The sequence below is a fragment of the Cydia splendana genome, chromosome 4, assembly GCF_910591565.1.
Source record: "Cydia splendana chromosome 4, ilCydSple1.2, whole genome shotgun sequence".
In the NCBI taxonomy this organism is placed as follows: Eukaryota; Metazoa; Arthropoda; class Insecta; order Lepidoptera; family Tortricidae; genus Cydia; species Cydia splendana.
Genome location: NC_085963.1, coordinates 9,895,007 through 9,921,899, shown reverse-complemented (window position 1 = coordinate 9,921,899; position 26,893 = coordinate 9,895,007). Strand labels below are relative to the sequence as shown.

General features: G+C 36.0%; 1 protein-coding gene across 1 annotated transcript in view; it reads right to left on the bottom strand.

Annotated features, from left to right (window-relative positions):
- LOC134789814 (mucin-2-like) overlaps positions 1 to 21,683 on the bottom strand; it is a 74,029-nt gene extending 52,346 nt beyond the window's left edge. The window contains exons 1-2 of the mRNA XM_063760465.1: positions 21,431 to 21,683; positions 6,225 to 6,395 (exon numbers count right to left, since the gene is read on the bottom strand). Of these exons, the coding sequence (XP_063616535.1) occupies positions 6,225 to 6,338 (114 nt within the window). The 5' untranslated portion in view covers positions 6,339 to 6,395; positions 21,431 to 21,683. The remainder of the gene's footprint in view (positions 1 to 6,224; positions 6,396 to 21,430) is intronic.
- Between the last annotated feature and the right edge of the window lie 5,210 nt (positions 21,684 to 26,893).

The window sequence follows — 26,893 nt, the reverse complement described above, 5'->3', positions numbered from 1 at the left end:
TTGATGTTGCAGTATATTTATAGACGGTCAAGCAAATCTTGTCAGTAGAAAAAGGCGGCAAATTTGAAAAATGTAGGCGCGAAGGGATATCTTCTCATAGAAAATTTGAATTTCGCGCCTTTTTCTACTGACAAGATTTGCTTGACTGTCTATAGTTACCTACTTAATTTAAATTACAGTCCTCCGACGAAAATAATGACAGAAAAATAAATTTGAACTAAATTAAACATTTTATGTTTATTTTATTTCCAATTACAATAAAATTACACCTTATAATAAAAATCTGACAAGCAAACATTGCAGCAAAGTTCTTAATTCAAGGTCAAATTTAATTTTCATGGGCCTACAAATTATTGGAACGTTTGTATATTTGTTTCACAATCGTGCTTAAACTCTGAATTTGAATGCTGAAACTAATTTGAATGAGAGTTTGCACATACTGAAATAAGGATATATTTTTATCCCCAAAATTCTTACGTCATCGTGTGGGGTTGAAAATATGAGAGAGTGAGTTTTGAGTAGCATTTGGTGGTGAGAGGGGGAGGGCTGGTCAGTTTTACGACTTCATGCGGACAGAATCTATAGTAAATTATAGTTAACAAATCAGCTTGACCATAAAATATACCCAGTACCCACCACCAGTACTTTAAGATAAAAAATATCGCTTATTAATAAATTACTAACCAGCATTTTTTGCCAATCTTGCACACATTGTATAGGATAATCGCGATTCGCGAGTGTGGATAAATTAAATCTATTATGATAGCCAGTAGCTACAGCCGAATATAATTATTGTTAATCTTCAAGAAGCGATTACATAATAGGTAAACTATCTTTAGTAGCGCGTGTCTTCACGGTCAGGTGAGCGTGGTGCTGGTTTACACCGATATCGGTGTTCGTGGTGGCTGCGCACACGACTAAGGAGGTAATTAAGTGAACTCACGGAAGTCCATTCATCATTATTCATTAGCAGCATCACTTAGCCCGAGCCACGTTTCCTGGGTTTTTCAGAAGCAAAGCAGATGAGTTCACGCGTGCTGCGCGGCTGCGCTCGGCGGCGCACGCTCTGCCATATTCATACGACCGACCGAAGCGCATCTTACATCACTTATTTTATTGTTACACCCTCTCGTTACACCTACATACACCAGGTACACCGTCGACATGATTCGCGGAATCATCGTTCGACGCGCTCTACGATCTTATTAACATAAGTCTAACGGTGCTGTACTGTTTGTGCATTCCAGGCAATCATAAATCGATATGTTAGTGTCTAATATCATTATCATATAAAGTCGCGTATTTACCTTGAAATTAATTTAAATATATGCCTTTATGGAGAATCAGCGATCAAAGTAGCAGCGCTGGTCACCTTCAAGGCACGTTAAGGAATGGTGGACTGGAACAAGAGCGGTGAACACGCCGCGCCGCGCGGGAGCGACACCATTGCACTGTCGGATAATGACTGCTCAAATTGCGGCGATGTAGATCACTAGAGCATGAGATCAGTCACTTGTTTTATTTTTTTCACTTAATCGATTCTCGATGAGTTATGGCCACTTCACCTCGATTGCATCGGAAACCACCGCAAGCAATTTTAGTCGTAATCTAACAGCATCTCAAACAAATGTAAAATTTTGGTTATAAATATTGATACCTCTAACACAGATAAGGTTGAAAAGTTTCTTAATGTGGGAAATAGATAAAAAGCTTCTCGGTAAAATATAAACAATACCGTTGCCGTTATATTTTAACAGCGACGAGCTAAAAGAAACACAACAAGGTCCGGCCCGCTGTCACGATGCTTACAGTATTTAAATTAATATTGATAGATCGACGTCTATATGCGAGCTGTATATATTTATACACAAAGAGAGAAAGTATCAGAACAATACTAACATATATTTTAAAAACAAATAAAATAAGTCAAATGAGCTTGGCTGTTTTCATCGTCGCTGGAGTGTTAAACACACAACAATTATTGCCTAATTTGTAAATTATATAAGTATAGCTATTTAAAAGAAAAAGGAGCATAACTAACCATAGCTTGTCTCAATGAATAGTGTAACAGGATATTATAATTCAAGATATTGAAATGAAGAATGCAGAGGTGATTTGATACCGTGGAGATCAAGCGAAATAACGGTCGGCGGCGAGTGAACGACACCGTGCGATCTGCGCCGGCGCATCTCATCGATAAGCGTATTGATTCAATAAATACCAATTATCGATTTATTGATAACATTTTATACATACATTGATTAATGAGGTGTAGAACAAAACTACTCGAGCTCGACCAACGCGTCGTTAAATAACTTAATGATAATGCATGCTGTCTACGCGTTGTTGTATGGAGGTAGGCAGGTTTATTATCTACGTAAACACTACATGCCAGTTTGTATTAATTAATTATGATTAATAATGATCGTTTTAATCGTTTAAGTGTTTTACCACTATGCAACAATAATAGGCTTAGCTAGAGTATATACTAGAATATATACTCACACAACAAACAATTGATCACCTTAAAAACTTGCCCAAAGTTCCTTTACCCAAGAACGATCCACGACACCATATGCACCAAGTACAACATAGACCCATTTACCTAAATATAAATAAGCTTACGGAAAAAGAAGAAGCCCTCGACTCTTTTTTAAAGTATACGAAATACATAATAGATCATTTAAAATAATTCAATAAATAACTATGTTTTAGCCCCCCCATAGTAAAACCTTATTAATATAACACCTCAAACAAATACATATTACCAAATATAAACTTAACGGCAGTCGGCCGCCCGTACTCCTAGCGAGGACCGACTGACCCTCACCAAATACCAATATGATAAAAAAAAGTTACTGAATCCTTTCCGGGATTTGAACGTCACCAACAACTTCCTATACTTTCGTGTAGAAAAAAATTATAATCATATTAATTAAAGTATGCACTAGATCACATTCTTGTGTAAATTTTAAAATTGCCCAGCCGGTACAATAATTGCACATAACATCAAACATGCTAGCGTGTAGGCTTTGCTTATATCTATATCTATACCATGGTATGTACTTACAGTTCAAACATTCAATAAATAGGTGAAGGCAATATGATATTAGTTCGTAAATTAACATCTAGGAACAAACTTCCTTCAGTTATTGTTATTATACACGACTTACACGTTAGGAGTACGTTTCATTTTCCGTCCTCCCTTTCGTGTCTTCCGCGAAAACAAGTTTTATTGTACATCTTTATTATAAGTACATACGTACAATCACGAAACTACTTAAAAATGAAGATCCTACTATTTTTCAACAGTGACAGCTGTGCATTCATAGGTACATACATATAATGCGTGATTTACGGGTTTGTATGAACAAGGTAACGTGTTTTGACGTCCTATTCATTGTGGGAGGATTATACAGCCGCCGTCAGTTATGTATGTTGAATGAGACTGTTCAATAAAGTATACCTACCGTATTAAAAAAATAATTTATAGCTCAAGCACAGAGAAAAAGAATGAAACCAAAGTGCAAAAGGAAATGCAAAGTGCAATTATTAGGGTTCCATACCTGCCCGATGACCGACAAATGTGACCCTAATATGTATTACATAGCCTCCGCTACCCGTTAGTCCGCCTATCTGTCAAGGTATCTCAAGAACCATAATAAGAAGACGGAAGTTTCTCAGGGTACGTTTTTTCTTGCCGCTATAACAACCATATAATAAAAAATACTATAGTGTCATATGTAAATATGTGGTAAGTAAGTAGATAAGCAAAACATGTGATTTTTACGAGCAATATCGGCCAGCAAGCTCTATCGCTCTTTAGATTCATCAAGTCGTAGCTTTAAAAAATAAACTTACCTATCCTTCGTACCGTATTAAATTGTCTTATAGGACTTAATTAGGTACTTAATTATATTTGTGTATGAATAAAAGTAAAAATCAATCGAAATAATAGTTACTCAAACGCATTAATAGAATTTGGAGCGAACATTAAAATATGTTTGACACAATCTTAAAAAAAAAGTTTGATTGTATAAGCCAAGAAAGATTAACAAAAGACCCGGGAAACCCTTTTATACAAATTCATCATAAGAATCGCGCCTTTTTACCCAGAAATTATGCACAGAATACAATAGCCATTCTCGCAGAATTTATACCCTGCTATTACTTATAATACGAAGCGTCAAGTTAATTAAAATTAAGTACATGTTTAACTTGCGTTTCACACGAAATAGTGTTATTATTATTACCGAATTATGTATATAAATATACAATATACATACTTATATATGTTTTAATTATCCTAAGGCTCCCAAAAAACTAGTGTTATTAAAACTGTTTATTAAGCTCTTTAGGCTCCTCCATTCCTCATCAATGCGTCGTTCTGTAGTTTGCTGTAGGTATGTAAATAATACAACTGAATTGGTATCAATTTCCACCGGCTTAGCTAATAACAGACAAATGAGCTAGTTATCCTAGATCCAGAAGGCATTAAAAAGAGCAGACCAAGGGCAAAATGCCTGCTTGCCACGGCCGCAGCCCATCTATGCATAACGATCTATTTATTAAATATAATTATACATGTAAATAAATTGGTAAATCATATTGAAGTGGTAAAGGTAAGAGTAATATTATAACTTGACGCTAAATCACAAAAAAATATTAAAACATTTTATTAAAGTAAAAAAAGGAATGCTATAATGACTCACTTTTAATCAATAGCCATCCTAAAAGCGCGAACGATTCGCGCTTAATATAATTTCCCAGCGCCTATATGAAATCTCTTACTCTATTAAAATGTTATTGAACGATTTGATACCATTTTAACGATCATTGTCGGGTACCGTTGACCGCGTAACGGGAACGGCCCACCGGCCCTAAGCCGCGTGAAGCGCTCCGATCAACTGATATAATTCCTAAATTATACGGACGCTCCCAAGATCGCTTCATTCATAAACCAGAGAGAAAATGATAAAGACTGCTTACCGCTATACAAAGCATTTTTTTTCTTAGTGAACCTTCGTTGCCCTATATTTTTTTATACTCATGCAATTCTCTTTGTCAATTAAATGTCTTCAAGTGATATAATCTAAATGATAACTTCTAGACATCTATTTATTCTTGTAGAGATAATTTATTTCAGCAAATGTAAAAAAAATACTTAAAAGAATCTAAATTAATCAATAAACTACAAAGCTAAATAAAATATTCTATTCAAAAAGACCTCCGCGAGCTGTACCGTATTTGCACAAAATACCAATTCTGACTATTTAATATAACAGCACTTAGTCTAATTAACTTTATACTGAAGTTTCATAGTTAGGAGGGTAGTGAGTATATAGTCAAGATATTGGTAATGCTAGTTCTTTTTTATCTGTACCTATTGCAGTCAGTACGGCATGTAAAAATAAACATACAAGCAATGGGAATTTGTACCTTTTACCTAATAGTCCTAATACCATACCCGAGAATAGAACTATAATAATATTATATACGTACCTAAGTATAAGTATAAGTATAAATAAGTAAGCCCAATAAAAGGTACAAGATTTGTATTATGTGATATAACAGTATTCTTTTCATTACTTTCTGACCCAAATAAAGGTTGTGTATGAACTTTGCGAACAATGCCTTCCGACTATCGTGGAAAATGTTCAGTTATACGCGTATATCTACGCACGCATTTGACGGTTATCTTTGAACGAAATCGCTTAATAAATGACTAAGTGATAATTTCTACGTATTTAATTTGTTTACAGTTTAACCTATCAAGTTATCATAGGTAATCAAATGGATAGCTACATTAATCTAGATAAAATATGTGTCGAAGAAGATATTAGGAGTAATCTAGTAAAATGCGCGTAGATAGATGACACGACCATTAACCGAAAAACCTATTACCTACTTACTTCAAATACCTGTACAAGGCCTAAAATTCTAAACACTAAAACTTTCCGACTCACGGCTTGAAGGAAAAGCTTGAGACGACTCAGGAATGAAAGACGTAAATCAGTATATTATACTCCAGTATGTAGTAAAGTCTGCGATTACTTTTAGCTGACGAAAGTCCATGAGCAAAGTTTTGCGAATTTTGAGATAGGATCCAATTTTCCTTTTGCAGTTTGCGTACCTACGTCTGCGCTGGTGGCTTACTCGTGCTAAGAACATTATTACATTATTAGTGTTAAGAAAGAAAAATACATTAAAAATATATAAATTACCTGAGGGCGCAGCGTGGTGGGTCTGGAGTACATGTCATGCTGGTAGAAGCTGGTGGGCGAGAGTGGCGGCCGGTACTTCTTGTGGCCGTAGCCCATTGTGTCCATCGTGTGCATCCTGTAATGTGCTCTTCACATCTATGGTTCCTCACTCGCCAGGTGACACCATTGTAACTGTAACAACAAAAGTAAATATAACTCCCTTATTCATAAAACTTACCAGACCTCTTTCTAACAAACACAAGTGTCCATATTACGGACAACACGTTTTTTCCTTAGACTTTATTCGTCTTATACGAAGTTACATATGTCTTTGTTACGGATGAGGACAAATGATTAACGGCTTGTTAGATTTGACAGACGTTTACGAATAACGCTAGGTATATGGACGTCTTCAAATTGGATGAGTATCCGCATAATGCTTAGGTTTGTGAGCAGTACCTACAACGCTGTATACGTACATAACCGACTCGACCGTATACATATATACAAACTGTACTCAAGCTTAATAACACTTTCAAGTACCAACGCGAACGTATAAAAGCCAAATCAGTGATAATAAAAAGTAGTTGCCTCATTTAAGAATGTAGGCGTCTTCGATACTGCACTCAGCAGGTGGCATCAATATTAGTATACATTACATACAATAGGTAGTCGGCAGACTTAACGGTACTGTAAATAAATAGTACTTAATAATATTTCTGTTTAAGGCCTATCTATCTATTTATTGGATTTCTGATGAGGAACCTCTCGACTACGGCAAAATCAAAAGGAAGGTTGATCTATGGTTATATTGGTTATATGTATTTGTATCTTTTGGGTGTTCCACTGCTGAACTTGAGAACAAAACCAAACTACTGAAACAATTAGATTTCTCATTTATTTTTTTTCATTTTACCCGACTAATTAGCCTATAATTTTAGCAGTCTATGTTTGTGCGTTTCACAGTAGCTTTAAATCAAATCTACTGACCCGATATTTATGAATGGGATGTCAATTGATATAATTTTACGATTCGTGAGACATACGACACATTTCTATGATTTCTTATGAAAGACATAGTCGATTTGAAAAATTTCTAACGTTTTGATTATTATACAAACATTTAGTAATTAATTAAATATTGGTGTTTTATAGTTAAAAATGATTTGAATATTAAGGGTATTAGGTACTCACCTATAATTACCTATTACTTTTCATTTTTAATGGTGATACAAAAATCTAGAGCTAATTCATATCGACTGCTTAATGAATTAGAGCTTGTTATTTCTACTTTCTTACCTTATAGTCCTATGAGGACTTTCAAACATACGCATTACATAAACTAGTAGTCCATATTGTTTCCTTCATATTAAAACTATTTACGATCCTATTGTTATTGTGTATTGGTTATTGAAAAGGAATAATGTCCCAGGCGTACACTTGCTGCACCGCGACGAGCTGCATAACTAAACACCCTCTACCATTACAAAACCCCTCAGTTATACACATTCTGATCTGTGACCACTTCAATGATAATATTATTAAAAATACGTATATTCCTTGTCTTCCCTTTGCAAAATATCCTTGGAAAATAAACTAATTGTAAGTATATAAGTCAAATCTGTAAATTTTCCCTGCCGCGCCAGAAATTCACCGCGATTATATTCATATTTTTTTAATAAAAAAAAAAGATTGCACAAAGCATTAAAAAGTTTATACTTAAAAAGTTTCGATTTAAATTCCTGGAGATACTATCCGGTTTTGACAGAAAACATGGAATAAATGCCGCCAGTATTTTACGTTTAAACTTTGTTAAGACGACTCTACACTACCGTACCGGATCTGATTTGAGCGCTCTTACAAGAAAAGTCGAAATAATGCAAAATTGATGATACTAGTCGACGAAATTCAGGACTTTGCGCTCATTATTAGAAACAATGAGTAGTTGTTCCAGTAAAAGCGTCTTCTTTTCTTTATAAATATCGTTGTAAATATTAGAAAAAGGACTTATTAAATTAGTAATGATTTTTTTTCTGATGGTCGTTTCCGAAAAACCCCGTGAAGCACTGAATGGCGAGCTCTTATTTGGAAATGTTGAGAATTTTACTCTGCTAAACCTGGCTATTTTGTATTACTAATACCCTGTACTTTAGGCATATCAAACTATATTTTTCCTACATACCTTTGAGAAAGAGAAAATCAAAGTAAAACGAACTCGATTTTCTCTCCGAAACAAGTGTCAATTCCTACGAAAATCTACTTAATATCGAAGTCATTTTCATACTCAAGCAATCTGCAACGTTTGCTTATACTGTTGGTATACATTAGTGTTTATGAAATTCTACTATAATTTTTTGGCAATTTTTTGAAAACTACTCTATATTACCGATGACGCGCGCTGCGCCAGCTCAGTGCCGCGGCAGAGCTTGTAGAGGCAGGACGTGTGTCGGTCGACTCCGCACATTTTCAACGGCGACGACGAGGTTTTTTATCATTGTGTGCGGCGGGCGCCGTGTAAAACGCTATACTGTGTGCGTGTAAACCGCAACGAGAGACTTTGATCCTAGCACTGTTTTTATAGTATTATAATTTATAATGGTACAGTTTAATAAACTACCGGACAGGATTAAAAATATTTGAAACGACCTGACATTCTATATGTATTTATTTGACTCAAGATAGTACTCAGGGTCTGATGATGGAGCCGGAAGGTGGTCACCGGTACCAATCAACCATGCAACTAAACCACTTCGTGTTTAGGCTCGTTTTATTCATCTCAACAAGATCTTTGACACAAGATAGTACTCAGGGTCTGATGATGGAGCCGGAAGGTGGTCACCGGTACCAATCAACCATGCAACTAAACCACTTCGTGTTTGGGCTCGTTTGATTCGGCTCAACAAGATCTTTGACTTAAGATAGTACTCAGGGTCTGGGTCTGATGATGGAGCCGGAAGGTGGTCACCAGTACCAATCAACAATGCAACTAAACCACTTCGTGTTTAGGCTCGTTTTATTCGTCTCAACAAGATCTTTGACTTAAGATAGTACTCAGGGTCTGATGATGGAGCCGGAAGGTGGTCACCGGTACCAATCAACCATGCAACTAAACCACTTCGTGTTTGGGCTCGTTTGATTCGTCTCAACAAGATCTTTGGCACAAGATAATACTCAGGGTCTGATGATGGAGCCGGAAGGTGGTCACCGGTACCAATCAACCATGCAACTAAACCACTTCGTGTTTAGGCTCGTTTGATTCGTCTCAACAAGATCTTTGACACAAGAACTATCTTGCCGGCTCCATCATCAGACCCTGAGTACTAACTCAGGGTCTGATGATGGAGCCGGCAGGTGGTCACCGGTACCAATCAACCATGCCACTAAACCACTTCGTGTTTAGGCTCGTTTTATTCGTTTCTATAAGATCTTTGACACAAGATAGTACTCAGGGTCTGATGTTGGAGCCGGAAGGTGGTCACCGGTACCAATCAACCATGCAACTACACCACTTCGTGTTTAGGCTCGTTTGATTCGTCTCAACAAGACCTTAGACACAAGATAGTACTCAGGATCTGATGATGGAGCTGGAAGGTGGCCACGGGTAACAGTCTACCATGTAACTGAACCACTTCGTGTTTGGGCTCGTTTGATTTGTCGCAACAAGATCTTTGACACAAGGTAGTACTGAGGGTCTGATGATGGATCCGGAAGGTGGTGACCGGTACCAATCAACCATGCAACTAAACCACTTCGTGTTTGGCTTCGTTCGATTCGTCGCAACAAGATCTTTGACACAAGTTAGTACTCAGGGTCTGATGATGGAGCTGGACTGTGGCCACGGGTACCAGTCTACCATGTAACTGAACCACTTCGTGTTTGGGCTCGTTTGATTCCTCGCAATAAGATGTTTGAGACAAGATACTACTCAGGGTCTGATGATGGAGCTGATGATGATTGACAGGTACCCGTCGCCACCTTCGCGCTCCATCATCAGACCCTGAGTACTACCTTGTGTCAAAGATCTTGTTGAGATGAATAAAACGTGCCTAAACACGAAATGGTTTAGTTGCATGGTTGATTGGTACCGGTGACCACCTTCCGGCTCCAACATCAGACCCTGAGTACTATCTTGTGTCAAAGATCTTGTTGAAACGAATAAAACGAGCCTAAACACGAAGTGGTTTAGTTGCATGGTTGATTGGTACCGGTGACCACCTTCCAGCTCCATCATCAGACTCTGAGTATCACCTAGTGTCAAAGATCTTGTTGAGACGAATCAAACGATCCTAAACACGATGTTGTTTAGTTGCATGGTTGATTGGTAATGGTACCTTCCAGCTCCATCATCAGACCCTGAGTACTGTCTTGTGTCAAAGATCTTGTTGAGACGAATCAAACGAGCCCAAACACGAAGTTGTTTAGTTACATGATAGACTGGTACCCGTGGCCACCTTCCAGCTCCATCATCAGACCCTGTGTATCTTCAGTGTCAAAGATCTTGTTGAGACGAATCAAACGAGCCTAATCATGTTACTACATGGTTGATTGGTATCCGTGACCACCTTAATCATCATCAGATCCTCAGTACCAGTTCGTTTTTAAACCCTCGTTGATACAAACTTTACAACCTATAGGTACCAAATGCAATGACGAAACATGTAAATACGCGAGTAGGTACCTATAATTTCTTTCGAGTAATATACCTTCATAAGTACGAGTATGGGGCTATTCATGAATTACGTCGTTTCAAATGGGAGGAGTGGGGGGGGGGGGGGTCTGGACATCGGATGATGGTAACATGACGTAGGAGGAAACAGATTCATCCGAAGCTTGATTTTTGGATGATTTGAGGGGTGGGGGGGGTCAAAAATCGTCAAAAATAGATGACGTAATTTATGAACAGCCCCTATGTACATTTGCACTGCATTTAGTATTTTCGTACTTACCAAATAACAGTTTTAGAACTTTAAAAGTTAAGTACAGTTAGTTTTGTTATGGTTGATTTCAATATGCTTCGCGAAGGATCAAGAATGTTTAATCCATCATTGTAGTGCGAGTGTGGTAGAAGGGATCAGCGTACTGAGCTCGCACGGCCTGCCGCAGCGCGTAAAATACCTAAACTCGCTCAACGCCGAAATGTAATAGCGCTCTTAAAGAAAAGTTTAAATTTCGGAATCCAAAACAAAGTACATATAAAATACATACATACATACATTTTATATACCTACTTAGATAAAAAAAATATATTCATAGACTATATTTTTACGGCTGCTGTAACGGGCTATAACTCATTGGGTACCTAACCTAGGCCCTCCGCGGCCAATCAGGGACACAGTTAGGCGTTAGAGGGAGCAAGCGTTATTCCGTTCGTTCTACCGCATAGGCTGGGTCCCTTAAATTTCACAATATCTCTTAAACGTGAATAAAAGCGTTATTTAATTTTAGGGCTTAAAATGTGCTTATACTCTGACAAGGCCGTCATGTCAATACTGACAGTATTGTCAGTCCTAAAACGTAGTGGTTTCTACTTTGAGTCTGCTAGTGATTCTGCCTAGCTCTCTATATACTAAAACTCTTTGGCCTAGCTCTAGAGAGTAATAACGACTCATCTCATTCATATATTACTTAGCAGCTCATTCAACTTTATGGTGGTATTCAGTTGTTGTCATCTATATTCTAATACAGTTTAGTGCAAAGAACTAAAGTGCGGTTATTCAAATGACCCTATAAGTTTCCGATAAAAATAATACATTAAGCAGACGTTTCATTTAATGATACCAGTTTTTGTTGGAGCGGTCGCTAGAGTAACGGGATCGAGTCTCGGGTACACTTTTAATCCTATATCCGTGTCTTTCTACACTTGTGTTTACATAAGAACCGGCTCCGGGCCTTCTGTTAGGGGGTCATGAGATATAACAATTCATTTTGACCGGTCAAACACCCCGTGCATCTATCAGCTGTGCCCATACCTTGATTGTGTAGATGAAGAGTGGAAAATGAGGTATGTGTTGTTTAACAATCAGAACAAGGAGATATTTGATATAAAATAGCCGAAGTATGGAGCACTTTGATTGAAGCCTATCCTAGCCTAGCCAGCCCTACCTGAGAAGCTAGTCCTGGGATCAAATCTCGGTACGGTTATTATAAATATATACATATATATGTACCTACATACTTAAGGGAATGCCACCAATGTTTGTTACTAAGTTGTTAATAATTCTAGTTCTTAATAATTATAGGTTATTGGGGTAGGTACCTATATAAAATTACTCATCTAGGGCCAAGATCCAGAGAGGAAAATGTCGAGAAAGTTTGTATGGAAAAATGACCACTAATGTATCCCCTTTAAACTAAATAAGTGTAGGGAATATTACGCAAAACTCTGTGTAATTTAAAGTAAGAATACCTACCTATTTAACGTCTAAAGTATCCGTCCTACATTAAGGTACAGTCGACGTCAAAGATATGTTTACACTTTTGTATCTTACTCCCTTGTAATAAGGCGAAAAATGTAAACATATCTCGTCGACTGTACCTACATCGCAAAAAGCACGTTAATAGGTATTACTTGCTCGGAAAAAGAGGCCATGTTTAATATTCAAGATTGCACCAGCTTTGTGTTATATTTCTTTTGAAATTATAAGGTGCATGTTGTATAAGGTACTCGTGATATGTTTTGAATTTTCGCTTATCCAATTTTTACTGTTATATGGATCGTTTACTTTACAAAATATATAAACAATATTTTTGAATTGGTTCCCTAAAATGGCTTTAAATCTTCTCGAGGCAGAGGCGTACGGTTGGAGCCGGTATAACTTTATTTGACGTTCACAAGCGCATTGTAATATGCCTACTTGAATAAACTATTTTTTATCTTTTATCTTATCTTATCTTATCGATTTTGGTTAAATTCACTTATCGAAGAAATTAGATTTCATGTCAATCGCTTTCTTGGTCGCGCAAATATTTTAGTTTCTAATATCATGCATATCGACCTTTCCTCCCACGTCCATTGGCATAATCACTAACAGTGCATTGAAAACATGATTTCCATATATCATCTCCTCCTGTTAATTACTCAGTGACATCATGAACTAGTTATGCCACTTGTCTAAAGTCCTGACAGTTCACACACTTTTTGTCTATTAGCCGTGATATTGTCATATATTATCTACCGTGTTTTGTTTTTGCCTGATGAGGCATGAGCAGATATTGAATACTCATTGACAATACGAAGCCTGACCTCAGCTCAGGGCCAGCCGTTGCAAACGCCTAGAGACCGAGCGATGAATAGGTTTTTTACCATCCCATGTTATGATACTTATGATACAATTTTCGTGTTCTTATTTTTTCTCAACCGCAAAAACATTTGGCGTGTAAAACTTAATTGATGATTTATATCGGGAAGTGGATGTTTTAGTCATCATATTCCAATCAGCGGTCTCCTTTTTGATTAAGATGATAGAGTGGACGACCGCTTGTCCATACAAACGTAGACCTCATTTCCTCAGTCAATTCCTCATTTTTCAATTGGGGACTACGTTTGTTTGAGAAGCGGACACGTGACTTCGTCCCCTTCCGTCTAAATTCCGAAACAAACCAATTTAAGTAGTTTTGAGTTTAACACTAATCTATAGGTATGTAAATCGGGCCTTACTTAGGTTACTTTTTCTTCTAGGCCTCCTTTAATTAATGGCTCTCTAAACTACAATTTTCGCTATTATCATTAGACAAAACTAGGCTTTACTCAAGTTGAAATTAAAATAGTAGTACTTACTGTTAGAGAAAAACCGCTTCGATAAAGAAACCAATTTGAAAGAATTATATTCGGTTAACTGCGGCCCTTGTAATGTATCAGAGCTTACGACTCTACCCTATTACTGGTCCAACTTTAAGCAGAATTATCTTTGGGAAAGTTACAATATAATGGCAGGAATACTTTTGCAAAGTTATGTTCCAGTTTACAATAGGTATCTAACGTAAACAGTTTCCAGAGGCCGTCACACGAGTTACGCGTCGTTAACACGTAGAGCACGTTGCCTCACCTGGAGGCCTTGCCGGTGCATCGCAGTTACCTGTTACAGTTGACTCACAGACCATGAGCACCGTGGGAAATAATTGCTGCTTATCAGTAAGGTTCTGCGTTTACATGTTTTGAGCTTTATTGTCATGTTCATGTTGCTATTGGTTGTGAGACAGAGTTATAAAGATGTCGAGATTCGTAAAAGTCAAGAGATACCGAGACATATGGCGTTGTTATTGTTATCCATAACAAATCAAAGTAGCAGGCCACGAAAGGGAAGACGTTGATTTTCCAACTTCGCCGGTTATTTAATTATCTATATAGCATTTAATTCCTGTAGCTAAGATAAACTAGCATAAGATAAGCAACATCAACGCACGACGAGCTATTTCTTTCAGTTACTTAGGACACAGAAATAACTATCATTGCTCTGAGTGCATTGATCTGAGTGGTATATGTGAAGCCTCCTTAGGTGTACCTACCTAATGGCTTTCTTATTTTACAAGCTTTTATACGAAACTAGCTTCTCTCAGAAAAATCGATTCCTTATCTACTTATAAAATAATATAAATTATAGTCATGGCTCGCCACGGGCCATATAGCCAGCAATTATTTTACCGTTAAATCTTTCCAGGTTTGTGAGCAAATCTTCGTGATTCGCTTGCTCTTAACCAATTGCTTTTAAAGAACCCTGCAGAGCGTATCAAAAATAACAAGTAAACCCAAGAAGCTCGAGTAATTACTAAAAACAGTTATCATGTAACTACCGCGAAACGGAAATAGTTATTTACGATACAAGTGCGGAAAAGAGGAAATTCGACCGAAGGGAGTGTTTTAAATCGACACGAGTTGGGAATTACCTATTCGCACGTGTATAGTACAACGTTTTACAGTATATATGGCCCTTTAAACTTGTGACATACGCACGAAAAGTGCTATTTTACGATTTTTACGCACTAGTGCGGGAAAATAGGACCATATGTACTGTAAATAATGTTTCACCCATAACACCAAAATACTCACCGTAGAACGGCAAAAAATCTGTTTACCTATTTAAAATTCATTCATTGAATGTTTCGTCCTTAGTGACATTGTCCGTGCTCCATACCTAACATTGTAGGTGGATAAATATTTGCGTTGTTCCGGATTGTCTCATACCGCCATCAAAAGCATGTGAGAATTGCGTCGGTAATCGGTACCTATTGGTAAACAAACCCGCAAAGTTCAACGTTTCCGAGTTGCACTGCGGTTCGCTGCAGGCAGACTGCCCAATGTCAATGTCACCTTTCCACTCCGGCGCACGTGGCCGCTGCGCCCGCCCGCGCGGCTCGAGCGCCACTTGCAGTCACAGTTCAAGGATCCATGTAGATTCACACCGCAGCCAATTTGAGCAAATTGACAAAGTATCGGTCAAGTTTGCGTCGGTTTTACGTTTTATGATTTATGTTCCAGCTTCCTCAATGATGAATAAGGTTGAAACGTCATCATTTAGCATTTACATAATAATTTACATAGGTATATAATTAAAATAAAATGTTTAATAATAATACTACAAGTCGTGCTTGAGGTATTAGTAACATGAGGTGATTTTGAACTAATGTACAGTCACCATCAAAAGTAATGCATTCTCTGTTAGTTTAATATAAAAAGAGATACATATGTACCTATCTATAAGTAGTATAAATATAGAACAATTAAACTACCGCAGCTACTTTAGAACTGTCCAGGTAGGCTAACTCTATTTGAAAAAGTAGTAATCGAGGATGGCCGAAATACTTTTGGCGCGAGCGTTGTTACATACACTACTATTGATCATGACTGTACCTACCTATTGTACCTATTTGATAGGCAAATAGTGCACCGATATCAATCATCAAGGCACATATTTTTTTATATAAATTTGCAATTTTTTTAGCTCTCTATACATTTTTCATTTATATTTGATATCTGGTATTTGTGTACGTACACGTACCTATATGTAAGTATCTACAATTTGGATATTTCGCAAAGCTTTAGGTGCATAGTGACATAATGACCTTTTTATAGTTTTTATGACAACGACCTTATTGTGTTTGGTGCAGGTCCTTTAAGCGATATCTGTTTATAAATGCGTATAAAATAGTTGTACTGTTTGCTATGTCCAATTTAGGAAGCCTCGCTTTGTTATAGGTGGATTCTTACTGGATTCGAACGACACTGTTGTATAATGTACTACTGTTGTGATGGACTACTTCCCTCAATACCTACAAAATCTGTTTGGCAGTCTGTCAACAAGCAGGTTGTTTAGTCCTAAAATGTCCTAAATCCCTAATAGGCGTGTTAGTAAATCTGGGTGAGATAACGTTAAAGTCGGAATTCGGCCGAGTACGGTACCAGCTCGTGCGACGCGCAACGCAAAACTAACGCGTACAGACAGCGAAGATAACAATAGAGCTAATTGCTTTAATATTGTACTATAGGGGCGTCTTAGACAATCACTGCTTAAGTAAGTACACGGGCTAATGACAAAAAACATTTTGATTGTGAATACGCATTCATTGTGAGTCATTACAGATTTTAATTACTGTTCGACAACAGAACATATGTAGTAGGTATGCCGCGTGGGAGCTCTGCGTCTTGTGTTCAATCATCATCTCGTCATATTTATAGGTTTGTTTCATTGATCTATTTATGCAAAATTAATTACGCATTAGTAACACAACTACAAGGTCTACAACTTTACTACCAAGAGACCAATGCTTAGAGTAGATACCTTATCTACAAAGCGTGTAGTGTCTGACATAATCATGATTAAACATTAAATAACATATCAATAACCCAATTGATAGGTATTAAATAATTTAAACAACATAACTAATATATAGAATTAGCCGCCAGTTGCTAACTATTACGCTTCCTCGAAAGATCCAACGATTATCTCAATTAAGCGTCGTATAAAAAATAAATAAATTACATAATTTTAATACTTAAAACTCATCTTAGGTCATAATACCGTGAAGTAGCCGTTGTTCGTGTGTTTGCATGCGTTTCCTGCTGCCGAGACGATGATTGCGAGGTTCGTGTCACGCGCGTCCTCCGGTGAAGAGCCAGGGTGGATCCGTGAGGTGCACTGGCCTCGGGGTGACGTCATACCACCAATTATTCGTTTACTTGCCTTTGTTATCAATAGGAAGAACAATTTCATAGATAAAAGATTATATTTAAACACCATATTGTTCTTTAAACGATTCAAGCTAAATTGCAGCAAATTTAACTTTGCGATAGAACTTACTGATATCAGTATTGTCTCTCATTTGTATTAGTGATAAGTAGAGTCACTTCAATAATATTTCATTTCATTTCATTCAATATGTTACAGTTACACAACGAAGGCCGCAAAAATATCTGACACGATCTTATTTATAGAGCCGTAAGAGCGTGTCACATATTTTTTCGGGCTTGAAAGAGTAACATATATTATGCAGGTGACTGTACCTATGTTCATATAATAATTATGGTCAAAGCCATTAGTTAGCCTGAATTAGGGCCTTAAAGTAATGATGAAAATTATGAGCAAAATTATTTCCACCTTCAATTATAGAATCCTTCGCTTCGTTCAGGATCACTTCAGGATTCAATGTACGCCCTCGCCGTAAATATGTGATTTTGCTTGTGGCACATCTACTTTTTTATGGAGATATGTTTTACAAAATCATTTTTGTGGTCACATGAGTACCTAAGTAAGTACCTGTAAGTAACCTAAGCGCTCTATGGACCATTTTCAAAAAATAATGACGTCATTTCTGGGATGCGGAACACTTAATTTGAAGATAACACATCTAAAGCGGGATGAGATGAATCTCAGTAAACGCATTTACTGTTATCTTACAAGCATCCGAGTAACCTGTGCGCGTCAAATTTCATGTTCAACACTAAATTGGCATTGTTAGATACGCTATTGCGGATCACGACTTCTATTTTTTATCCTGACGGTGGAGTAACCTCTGTATAAAAGTTACTTCACAATTATATAAGGCATATTCGGGTAATTTCGAAAGGAAAAACACTATAAAATTGGCAGATAATTCCGAAAAGGGACTCTTATTACAACGGAATATGAGTGATTTTTAAATGATTTCCGGGATTACCCATTTCTGAAATTACCCGAATACACTTTCAATTCCTAAAAGCATTCTATACGTATATACGTATGTGAATTATTAGGATAATAGACACGCGCTAATATGCATATTAGTTTCAATATGCAGTTTGCGATGGCATAACTAGGTATATAGACCACATTATATAGTCATTTAACAGTTGAGTTACAACAAATAATAATAAAATTGGGCATACTAATGTTCACATTTATGCCACTTACGCTGTCAACCCTTTAAGTTCCACGTAAACATGATTGCATTTTACTATGACCCTTTTAGGGCAACGGTTTCAAAAAAGACCACCTGTAACACCATAATTTTTTACTTATTTTTTCTAGTGCAGAATTTTTCGGACTATATTAGAATGGCGATAAGGTTTGAATTGACGATTGTTTTCAGACTGGCCCGTTAAAGGGTTAATGTCGTAGTCTCCTAAAGAGTTTATTTAATATCGACATAATAATCCATATTATGACCGCTTTTACTGTTCCAAGCTTGTGAAAAAATAGTTTTTATTTTGTAAAAACTGCCTTTAATCTAAATTGATACTGCGTAACTTAAGGTCATAACTCATCATTGATTACAAAATATGACATAACATCACGGTTTAATGCTAGTATGCGCGAATGCTAACATGGGAGCGGTGAGATAATGCTTATTACCCCGCACCGCATGCATTACCCGCGCCTGGGTAAGTGTGTCACCGGGGTCCCGCTAGGTGCACGCACTGCCTCGAGTCCACATTATTGTCGACTTGCCGGGTACACTGTTATGGGTGTTCAGTGGATATGAACATGTGTGTTATTATCTGACTACACTTGCAATTTACGCATATTGATTTGACATCTGTCCAATTGTTTTAATGAAACGGGATTTAATCGTGTAAACTTTTATTTATTTATTTATTTATGTACCTATCTTGTTGTGTTGGACCTGTAATTACCAACTTGAAAGTGTGTGATTTTGCGTAATGTAAGTAATGATTTATCGAAATAAAATGCGAAATATTTGCAAAAATTTAAATAATCAACTTGTTTCCTAATAAGTACGAAATATTATCTAGATATATTAATATCGTCAATAAAATTCCAATTTACAATTTTGTTGAGTTAAACTTTGAAATTTCAAACATATTATGTTTTACGGCAAAAGCTTGTTACAGTTATTACTGAAAAGGTAATGACTCAGCAAGGGAATGCAATAACCGACCAAACTTCATAACCGGTTTCGGTTACGGTTATGCCCGAAAAATAATCGAATATTGGTTATAATCGGTTACGGTTATTTTCGACGAAAAATTATAAATTTACAATGAAGTAATTAAAAAAATACCGAAATCTTTATTTTAGTACCTACAGTATTAGGGAATGTGAGTATAAGTCTTCGTTTTTTAATAAAACACCAAATACAGTAAAAGTCTTTTATGACCTTGGACGTGATACAATATTCAATAAAAATATTTCATAAATAAGGGAAGTAAATTTGGTATATTTTTGTTATTAAAGTCCACGAATGACAAAAAATATAGTCACAGGCGTCACAGCCAAAAAAGGCAGGATTTTGTAGTCATTAGATGATAAAAAACATATATACAATTTAAGTCATAAATAAATAACAGAAAATAACCGTAACCGGTTATTCGAGTTTCCAATATTCGGTTATGAAATTTTGTCAAAATATTCGGTTATAACCGAATATTTCGGTTACGGTTATAACCGATTTGCATTCCCTACTCAGCATGGAAACTATACTTACACAAAGTGGCCTGTTGTCACTGTTATTGCTGAGCGTAAGGAGGTATTTTACATTATGTTTCCAAACTGTTTAATTACCAAAAATGAGTAAGTATCCGAGTGTAAGTATAGTTTGAGGTATTTGGATTCCAATTACACAATCATCATCATCAACTCTTATTGGTATTCTATTCGTAAGTGAGACCGTGATGCTGTTATGTTGTTCACATTCGCACCACTATGACGTGTCTACTACGCTATGTCAATTTAACATTGGAAGGTTTACAGCTACATTTGAATACGTAGTTCCACGCATCGCCGTCGGTGCTTAATCAACCTGTTCATTAAAACCTAACGGGATGTTCTTGGTACTCAAACTTTCATAAAACGCATGTGACAGCTGTTACTCTTATATGCAGATACTTAAACGAATTTTTAAACTTCGACATTTTGACATGGCTCATGTTTTCGAAGCCTTAAAACGGTCCAGACACTATCAGTATTATAATACATAATGACATTATTAGTGATAGTTTGGTTATTACCAATGAAAAGCCATATTAGGAAAATGTTCATGATTGTTGTTATGTATTATGTATGTATGTGGCTTCTCTCCACCGTGCATTACCTACCATACCTACATAATAAATAACCAAGTTTCAGTATTAAATAATTTTAAGACACAAGTTACACAACTTTATTATGTTTATTTATGTATTTTGGAGTTAAAAATAAACGTTGACAATTCGTTGCAGAATTTTAATAGTAATAGGCAATATGTCATTAAGGTGTTATTGTACCATACATTGTGTATTATTATAACATACAGTGATTACACAACGTGAAACCGCGTAACGGTGATAAATAAGTATTGATATAAATATTTTGGCACAGATAACACAAACGTTCATAATTTTCAAACATGGAAAACACTGATACGAGTAAATATGCTGCTGCATTTTGCAGTTACATAATAACGGACTTGTATAATTTTGGAATACCTACCTACATAAAGACACCGTCTCGTGACTCAGTACTCAACACTATCCACTTTACAAAACCGTTATCTTGCTAAAATGTGTTAAGTTATTATTTATTAATAACACAATCATACGTGTATTTAGATGTTTGGTATTTCAGATTTACTTCAATTTCAGCGCCCAGTTCATTTGGGTAATGCTCGTTGATGTCTTTTGCATGCGAAATGAAACTTGTGTTTCTGTATTTGACTTTCAACGATTGAATTATATTTATGGTCTAAAAATAAGTATATAAAGTGTTTAATTTATGGTTATAAATGTCATAATATAAAGCACAATTAAAAATGTTTACCTTTGTATTCACGTAAAAGCACAGCACCCCACGTTTACCGCAATTTCATTCAAACGTAACGTCTCAACCAATCACTTCACTCTGACAGTTCCGTTACTGACTCGTAAAACAATCGTGATCTAGTTAAATCGTTTTCAGTCAGAAATAATAGTCCTGTTCCGAAATCGAATCTGGGACATCTGCGCATGAAACCGCGCAGCCGCGCACCACTACGGACTCGTTCGATGTGCGCCCGAGTTGCACTTGAGCGTTGAACTGGCGTGACAACCCTGCCCAAGCAAGAAGGCTTTCCGCTCGCAAAAGTGTTACGTAAACTCGTTGTCTTCAAATTACGTCGGTTTATCCGATACACCTATATAGAAGTAAAGTAATTGTAGCGCAATAGATGAATGCGGGCAATGGACAGCAAACCGCAAGCAGTTCGGAAACTGTGCTGTGGTCGCCGGCGGCGCGAGATAGCTTAATTGATCGTTCGATGATCGCTATCTTCTAAACATACGGTTACCGTGCTGCTTCTACTCGTAACCGAAGACCTTGCCTTGTTATTTATATTGTGTATGACAGTGGTTGTCATCCATCGCTTTTAGTTCCCATAATCCCAACCACGCACAATCGCACATTGATAGCACACTCTCCATTATGATACTTTTTTTTTTTTGTAAAAGGTAAACATTTGACCACAATCTCACCTGATGGTAAGTGCCGATGCAGTCTAGGATGGAACATGCTTACCTAAGAGATGACTACTGATGATGATGATGATGATGAGGTGATGACTTGATGACTATGTCAATAGATTATTATTGATAGAGTGATGCTGCACACTCTCTCTGCTTTGCCTTAAGGTTGACTGGTAGAGAATGCTTTTGGCATTAAGTCCGCCTTTTGTAGGTTAAATAAATCTCATCTCCAAATATCTTTGGAGTACAGGATCGATTTGACCCCCATTTATTTTTCAAGAGAGCAAAATTTACTTAATATGCAGTAAATTGAGTATAGTTCGTTTTTTTAGCATTAGAAATAAGGTAAACAATCTTGATGTGTCTTTTAATTGAAAAACACATTTTATAAATAAGTTACGGCAAATATGTAACAATTATGAATCTAATACGATCATTTATTTATATTCTTCTGCTTTCATAAGTAATAGTTACTGATTTTTAAAAAGCGGTTTTCAATTAAAAGACATGTCAAGATCGCTTGCCTTCTTTCAAGTTCTTTCTAATGCTAAAAAAAACGAACTATAGTAGGTACTATTCATAGATAATTTCTGCGTACCATTAAATACCTAATTTATTTATTTCAAGGAAGATCCAAGACCTTAAAATGTTTGCCCCATCTGATCAATTGCGAATTAGCCTAAAATACCTTTAGTCTAAAATATCTATTATCGACGACGAAAAACAAAAATATAACTAAATAAAGGGTCGCTAACACATCCGGAATTTTCCAAAATCGCAACAACTGAATTTTCCTGATAAAACAACACGAGTAACATGTAACATGACCTATTCCGTTTATCATTGGATAAATAAAAATTATTTAAACATTTTACTAAATGTTTTAAACAAAAAACACTACGCATTTAGTTTAGATTAATCAATTACTAGTAATTTAATTAATTTAGTTTTATTATCTTCATATATAGACTAATAAAGTATTTTTTTTTTCTGGAATCGGGTTATTTGATGTCTTCGAACAACATAAATTTTACAATAGGTGCAAAAAGGTAGGTAAATACCTATATATTATACAAATGAAGTACCTAAGTACATGTAACTGCAAGATATACATATAATAACTGAAACCTGTTCGCATTATGTTGAAATTTCCATACATAGAGTGACCCGTTTTTATTGCTCTTGAGCGTAGGTCTTTGGGTCCATAAAATTACTATAACCCTTGACGCGAACACAAAAGTAATAAAAAAAAAAAAATAACACTAAGTCCACTTATATGTAGCTAGGTATAGGTAATAATTATGATTGTGCGGGTATAGAATTATGGCTTGGTGTCGATGCAGGAGGGAGCGTACTCGTAATGGCGACGTCCTGTGCATATCCTAGAGCCTGCGCCCGCGCAGCCGCCACCGCCGGGCGTCGAACCCGGGACCCCGCGGCCGCTAGGCTGCGCGCATACCGACACATCTCGATTACAAAAGCTAATTCATCACTTAATTCTGTCACGTAATTCCGGGATTTGGTCAGTTAAGTATATATTATTACAACATTTATAGAGATTCACAGTTAACTTACAAATCTCTATAGTTTTGTCATGAATAATGTAACTTGCCATATTTTGTATCGATTAAATATAATATGTAAGTACTTACTTACAACGAAAAATATCCTTTATTTTATTTATTGTGAAAATTTCCGTGAACTTTTCTAACATGTTGAAAGTTTTTCTAAACCTGCACAGTGGGAATTACCTACTGCCTGTTTCAAAGTAATAAAATCATGAAAGAAAGTTGAATTGCACTATACGTGTAAAGTGGAGGTGATTATTTTGAACCTTGAAAATAATATAGGTCCCTGAAAATGGTATATCTCTTCTTCGAACTTTGTAAACATGTAGTATTTTACGCCTACTTTATAAAGAAATGCACTATCACATTCGTATCACTTTTGATATGTACCTAGAGATGGGTAGTGAGTAAATACTCACGGGTAAATACCGAGTAAATACTCAGTATTTACTCAATATACCCTTATTTACTCGTTTATACCCAAATTGGTGGGTATAAACTATTTAGAGTGCTGAAAGGGGCATATAAATTTGAAATATAGGTGTATTTTGTAAGCCGCTACTGGATTAAGTACTCAAAATTGTAAGAAATGTATTTTTAAGAGGGGCACTCCATACATGTACTTAACTAATTGTCACAAAAAAAAAATCAGAAACCACCAACGTGTTGCACATCATTAAATGGGTCTTTAAAAATAACTGGAATGTTTCTATGAACATTTTTGGATAAATTGAATATTTTTGTAAAAAAACCGTTTCGAAAGGGCAAAATAATGTTTATCTCTCTATAACTTTAGAACCAAAGTTCAGAAAAAATATGAAAACATATCGGGAGATTAGCCGTATTAAGAGTACAAAAAATAATATTTTGAACATCATCGGCTGACCCATTTTTGAGTTTTCTTAAAAAAACCCTTAATAAAAGGTCGTAAGTGCCGCGTAAACACGCACTTTTGCGCGACATGCAGTTATCTAGAACATTGATAGAATTTAAGTATTACCATATTTTTAAACCTTCTTATTTAAAACAAAATTGTTGAATATGCATTATAACAATTTGCCTCGCACTAATTATTACCTTTTTTCCTAAATTAAGCGTCCTATATGCTTTTTATTTTATAGATATTGTTAATACACGTTAGCAGCCTTCAATAAAAGACAATTTTGTTCTTAAATCTCACTTTTTGAATATTTTATAAGCAATCGTTTTTATCCACCTAAATGAGTAAATACGGGTATTTATCGGGTGCTTTGAGTAAATACTCAGTATTTACTCACCCCTACCCATCTCTATATGTAAGTACCCTAAAATTATTCACACTTAAAACACTCCATAATAAATTTAGCGTCCATATTTATGTAGGTACATTTTACTGAAACGACTTTAGGAACTTATAACATATATCACTAATAATTATAAATATTATAATGCAGCAGTGTGAAATGCACTTTACAAGTAAGGTTTAGCCGTTAAACCATGGCTAAACCTTTATTTCCTATAGCAAAAGGCAATGCGGGCGTTACATCACATAAAAGTCACGGCTACAGGAAACCCATATTTTACTCCGAAGGAACAAACTCACCGCAGGTTTCTTTTTCTAATAAGTTATGTTTTAAATCTGACAAGAACATTTTATCAAAGTTACACGGGAAATAAAAGTAAGCATATTTCTAATACGAGGAGGTAGTATAATTTTCTTAGGTAGTTTTTGGGTAAGAGTAGTGGTATTCCACCTATCAAATTTTTTTGTCCAATGTGTATTGCGTCTCACATTTTGCTTTAATGAGAAAGTGAGGTGAGACACACTGAGATTGGACAAAGAAATTGGACAGGTGGAATACCACCCTAAGTATTAATATCTTTCGTATCGCCAAAAGTACAAAATTCAAAATATGTGTAATAAAAAAAACCATAATCTATAAAAAAATTAACCGCATTGAACACCTTATTGTTATAAATTACTTACATATAATATTAAACTTACATGTATGTAGGTATTTATTACTGCAAACCTCATCTCATCGGCTTCTGATTTTCAACAGTGCGAGCTGGGCTGTGCTGAGCCCACCAGAGTGGGGCCTCTAGCGCAGCGATCTTGAGGCTAGATGAGAAAACAAGTGGCAAACTGTCTATATGATTATATTACAGTACCTAAACCTCAGATATACAGGTTGATTTTTCATATTTAGCTACGAGTTGGTATTTCATACATTTCGTTGAATTATTAGGCGATGTTTTTCATGTTTCCTATGGAACAGCAGATTATTACACGATTTTTGGGTTTATCTCATAGCAAAATATGTTTAGTGTGATCTACTAATAATAAGGGACATAGTTAGGTACTCTGTAAAGTAGGTAAGGGGTCATCCATTAATTACGTCACACGTTTAGGGGGAGGGAGGGGATCAAGAAAATGTGACATATTGTGACATGGGGGAGGGGGGAGACACAAACTTTGTGACGTCACTTTAACTTCATCAGTAACCGATTTTTTTTTAATTATTTTATTCGCTGTACATTTAAATAACAAGTTTTTAAAACGATAATCGTTTTTATTCTTTTAATTTTCTTTCCTAAGCAGTTTTGGGTTATAAAATTACTAATATTTATATCGTCAAAAATATTTTGATAAAATATTAATAATACTTAGGTACTTACTTAATTCGATTTGGCGATTTCGTAGAAAAAATGTGACGTCACACTAGGGGGGAGGGGTTTGCCAAATGTGACCAAATGTGACAAGGGGGGGGGGAGGGGTCAAAAAACCTAGAAATTCGTGTGACGTAATTAATGGATGACCCCTAAGTATTAAAACATTTGAGACCCGTTACCTCTTATCTATTTCCATGATTATTTTAAGGTCTACATTCACCGTTAAAAATCATATTTTAAATGTTTTTTCATACATTTCGAGGTAAAATAATTGCACATAGGAGAAAGTTGAGAAAATAACTTTATTGAACGTAGAAATGTCCCTATGTACTTAAGTATATCATCTATAGTTATTCACTCGCCATACGGCATAAAGAGCACGATATAGGTGCTTACATGGGAAAAATTTAGGAACTAAAATTGAGCAAATTGTAAATACTTAGTAATTTTATAAGTAAAATTTTCCTACTTATTTTATTTTATATTGATCAACCTTTAGGCCCGATTCAAAAAGAACTTGAAGAGATATATTACCTCTCAGTAAGGTAGGTTTTACTACATCA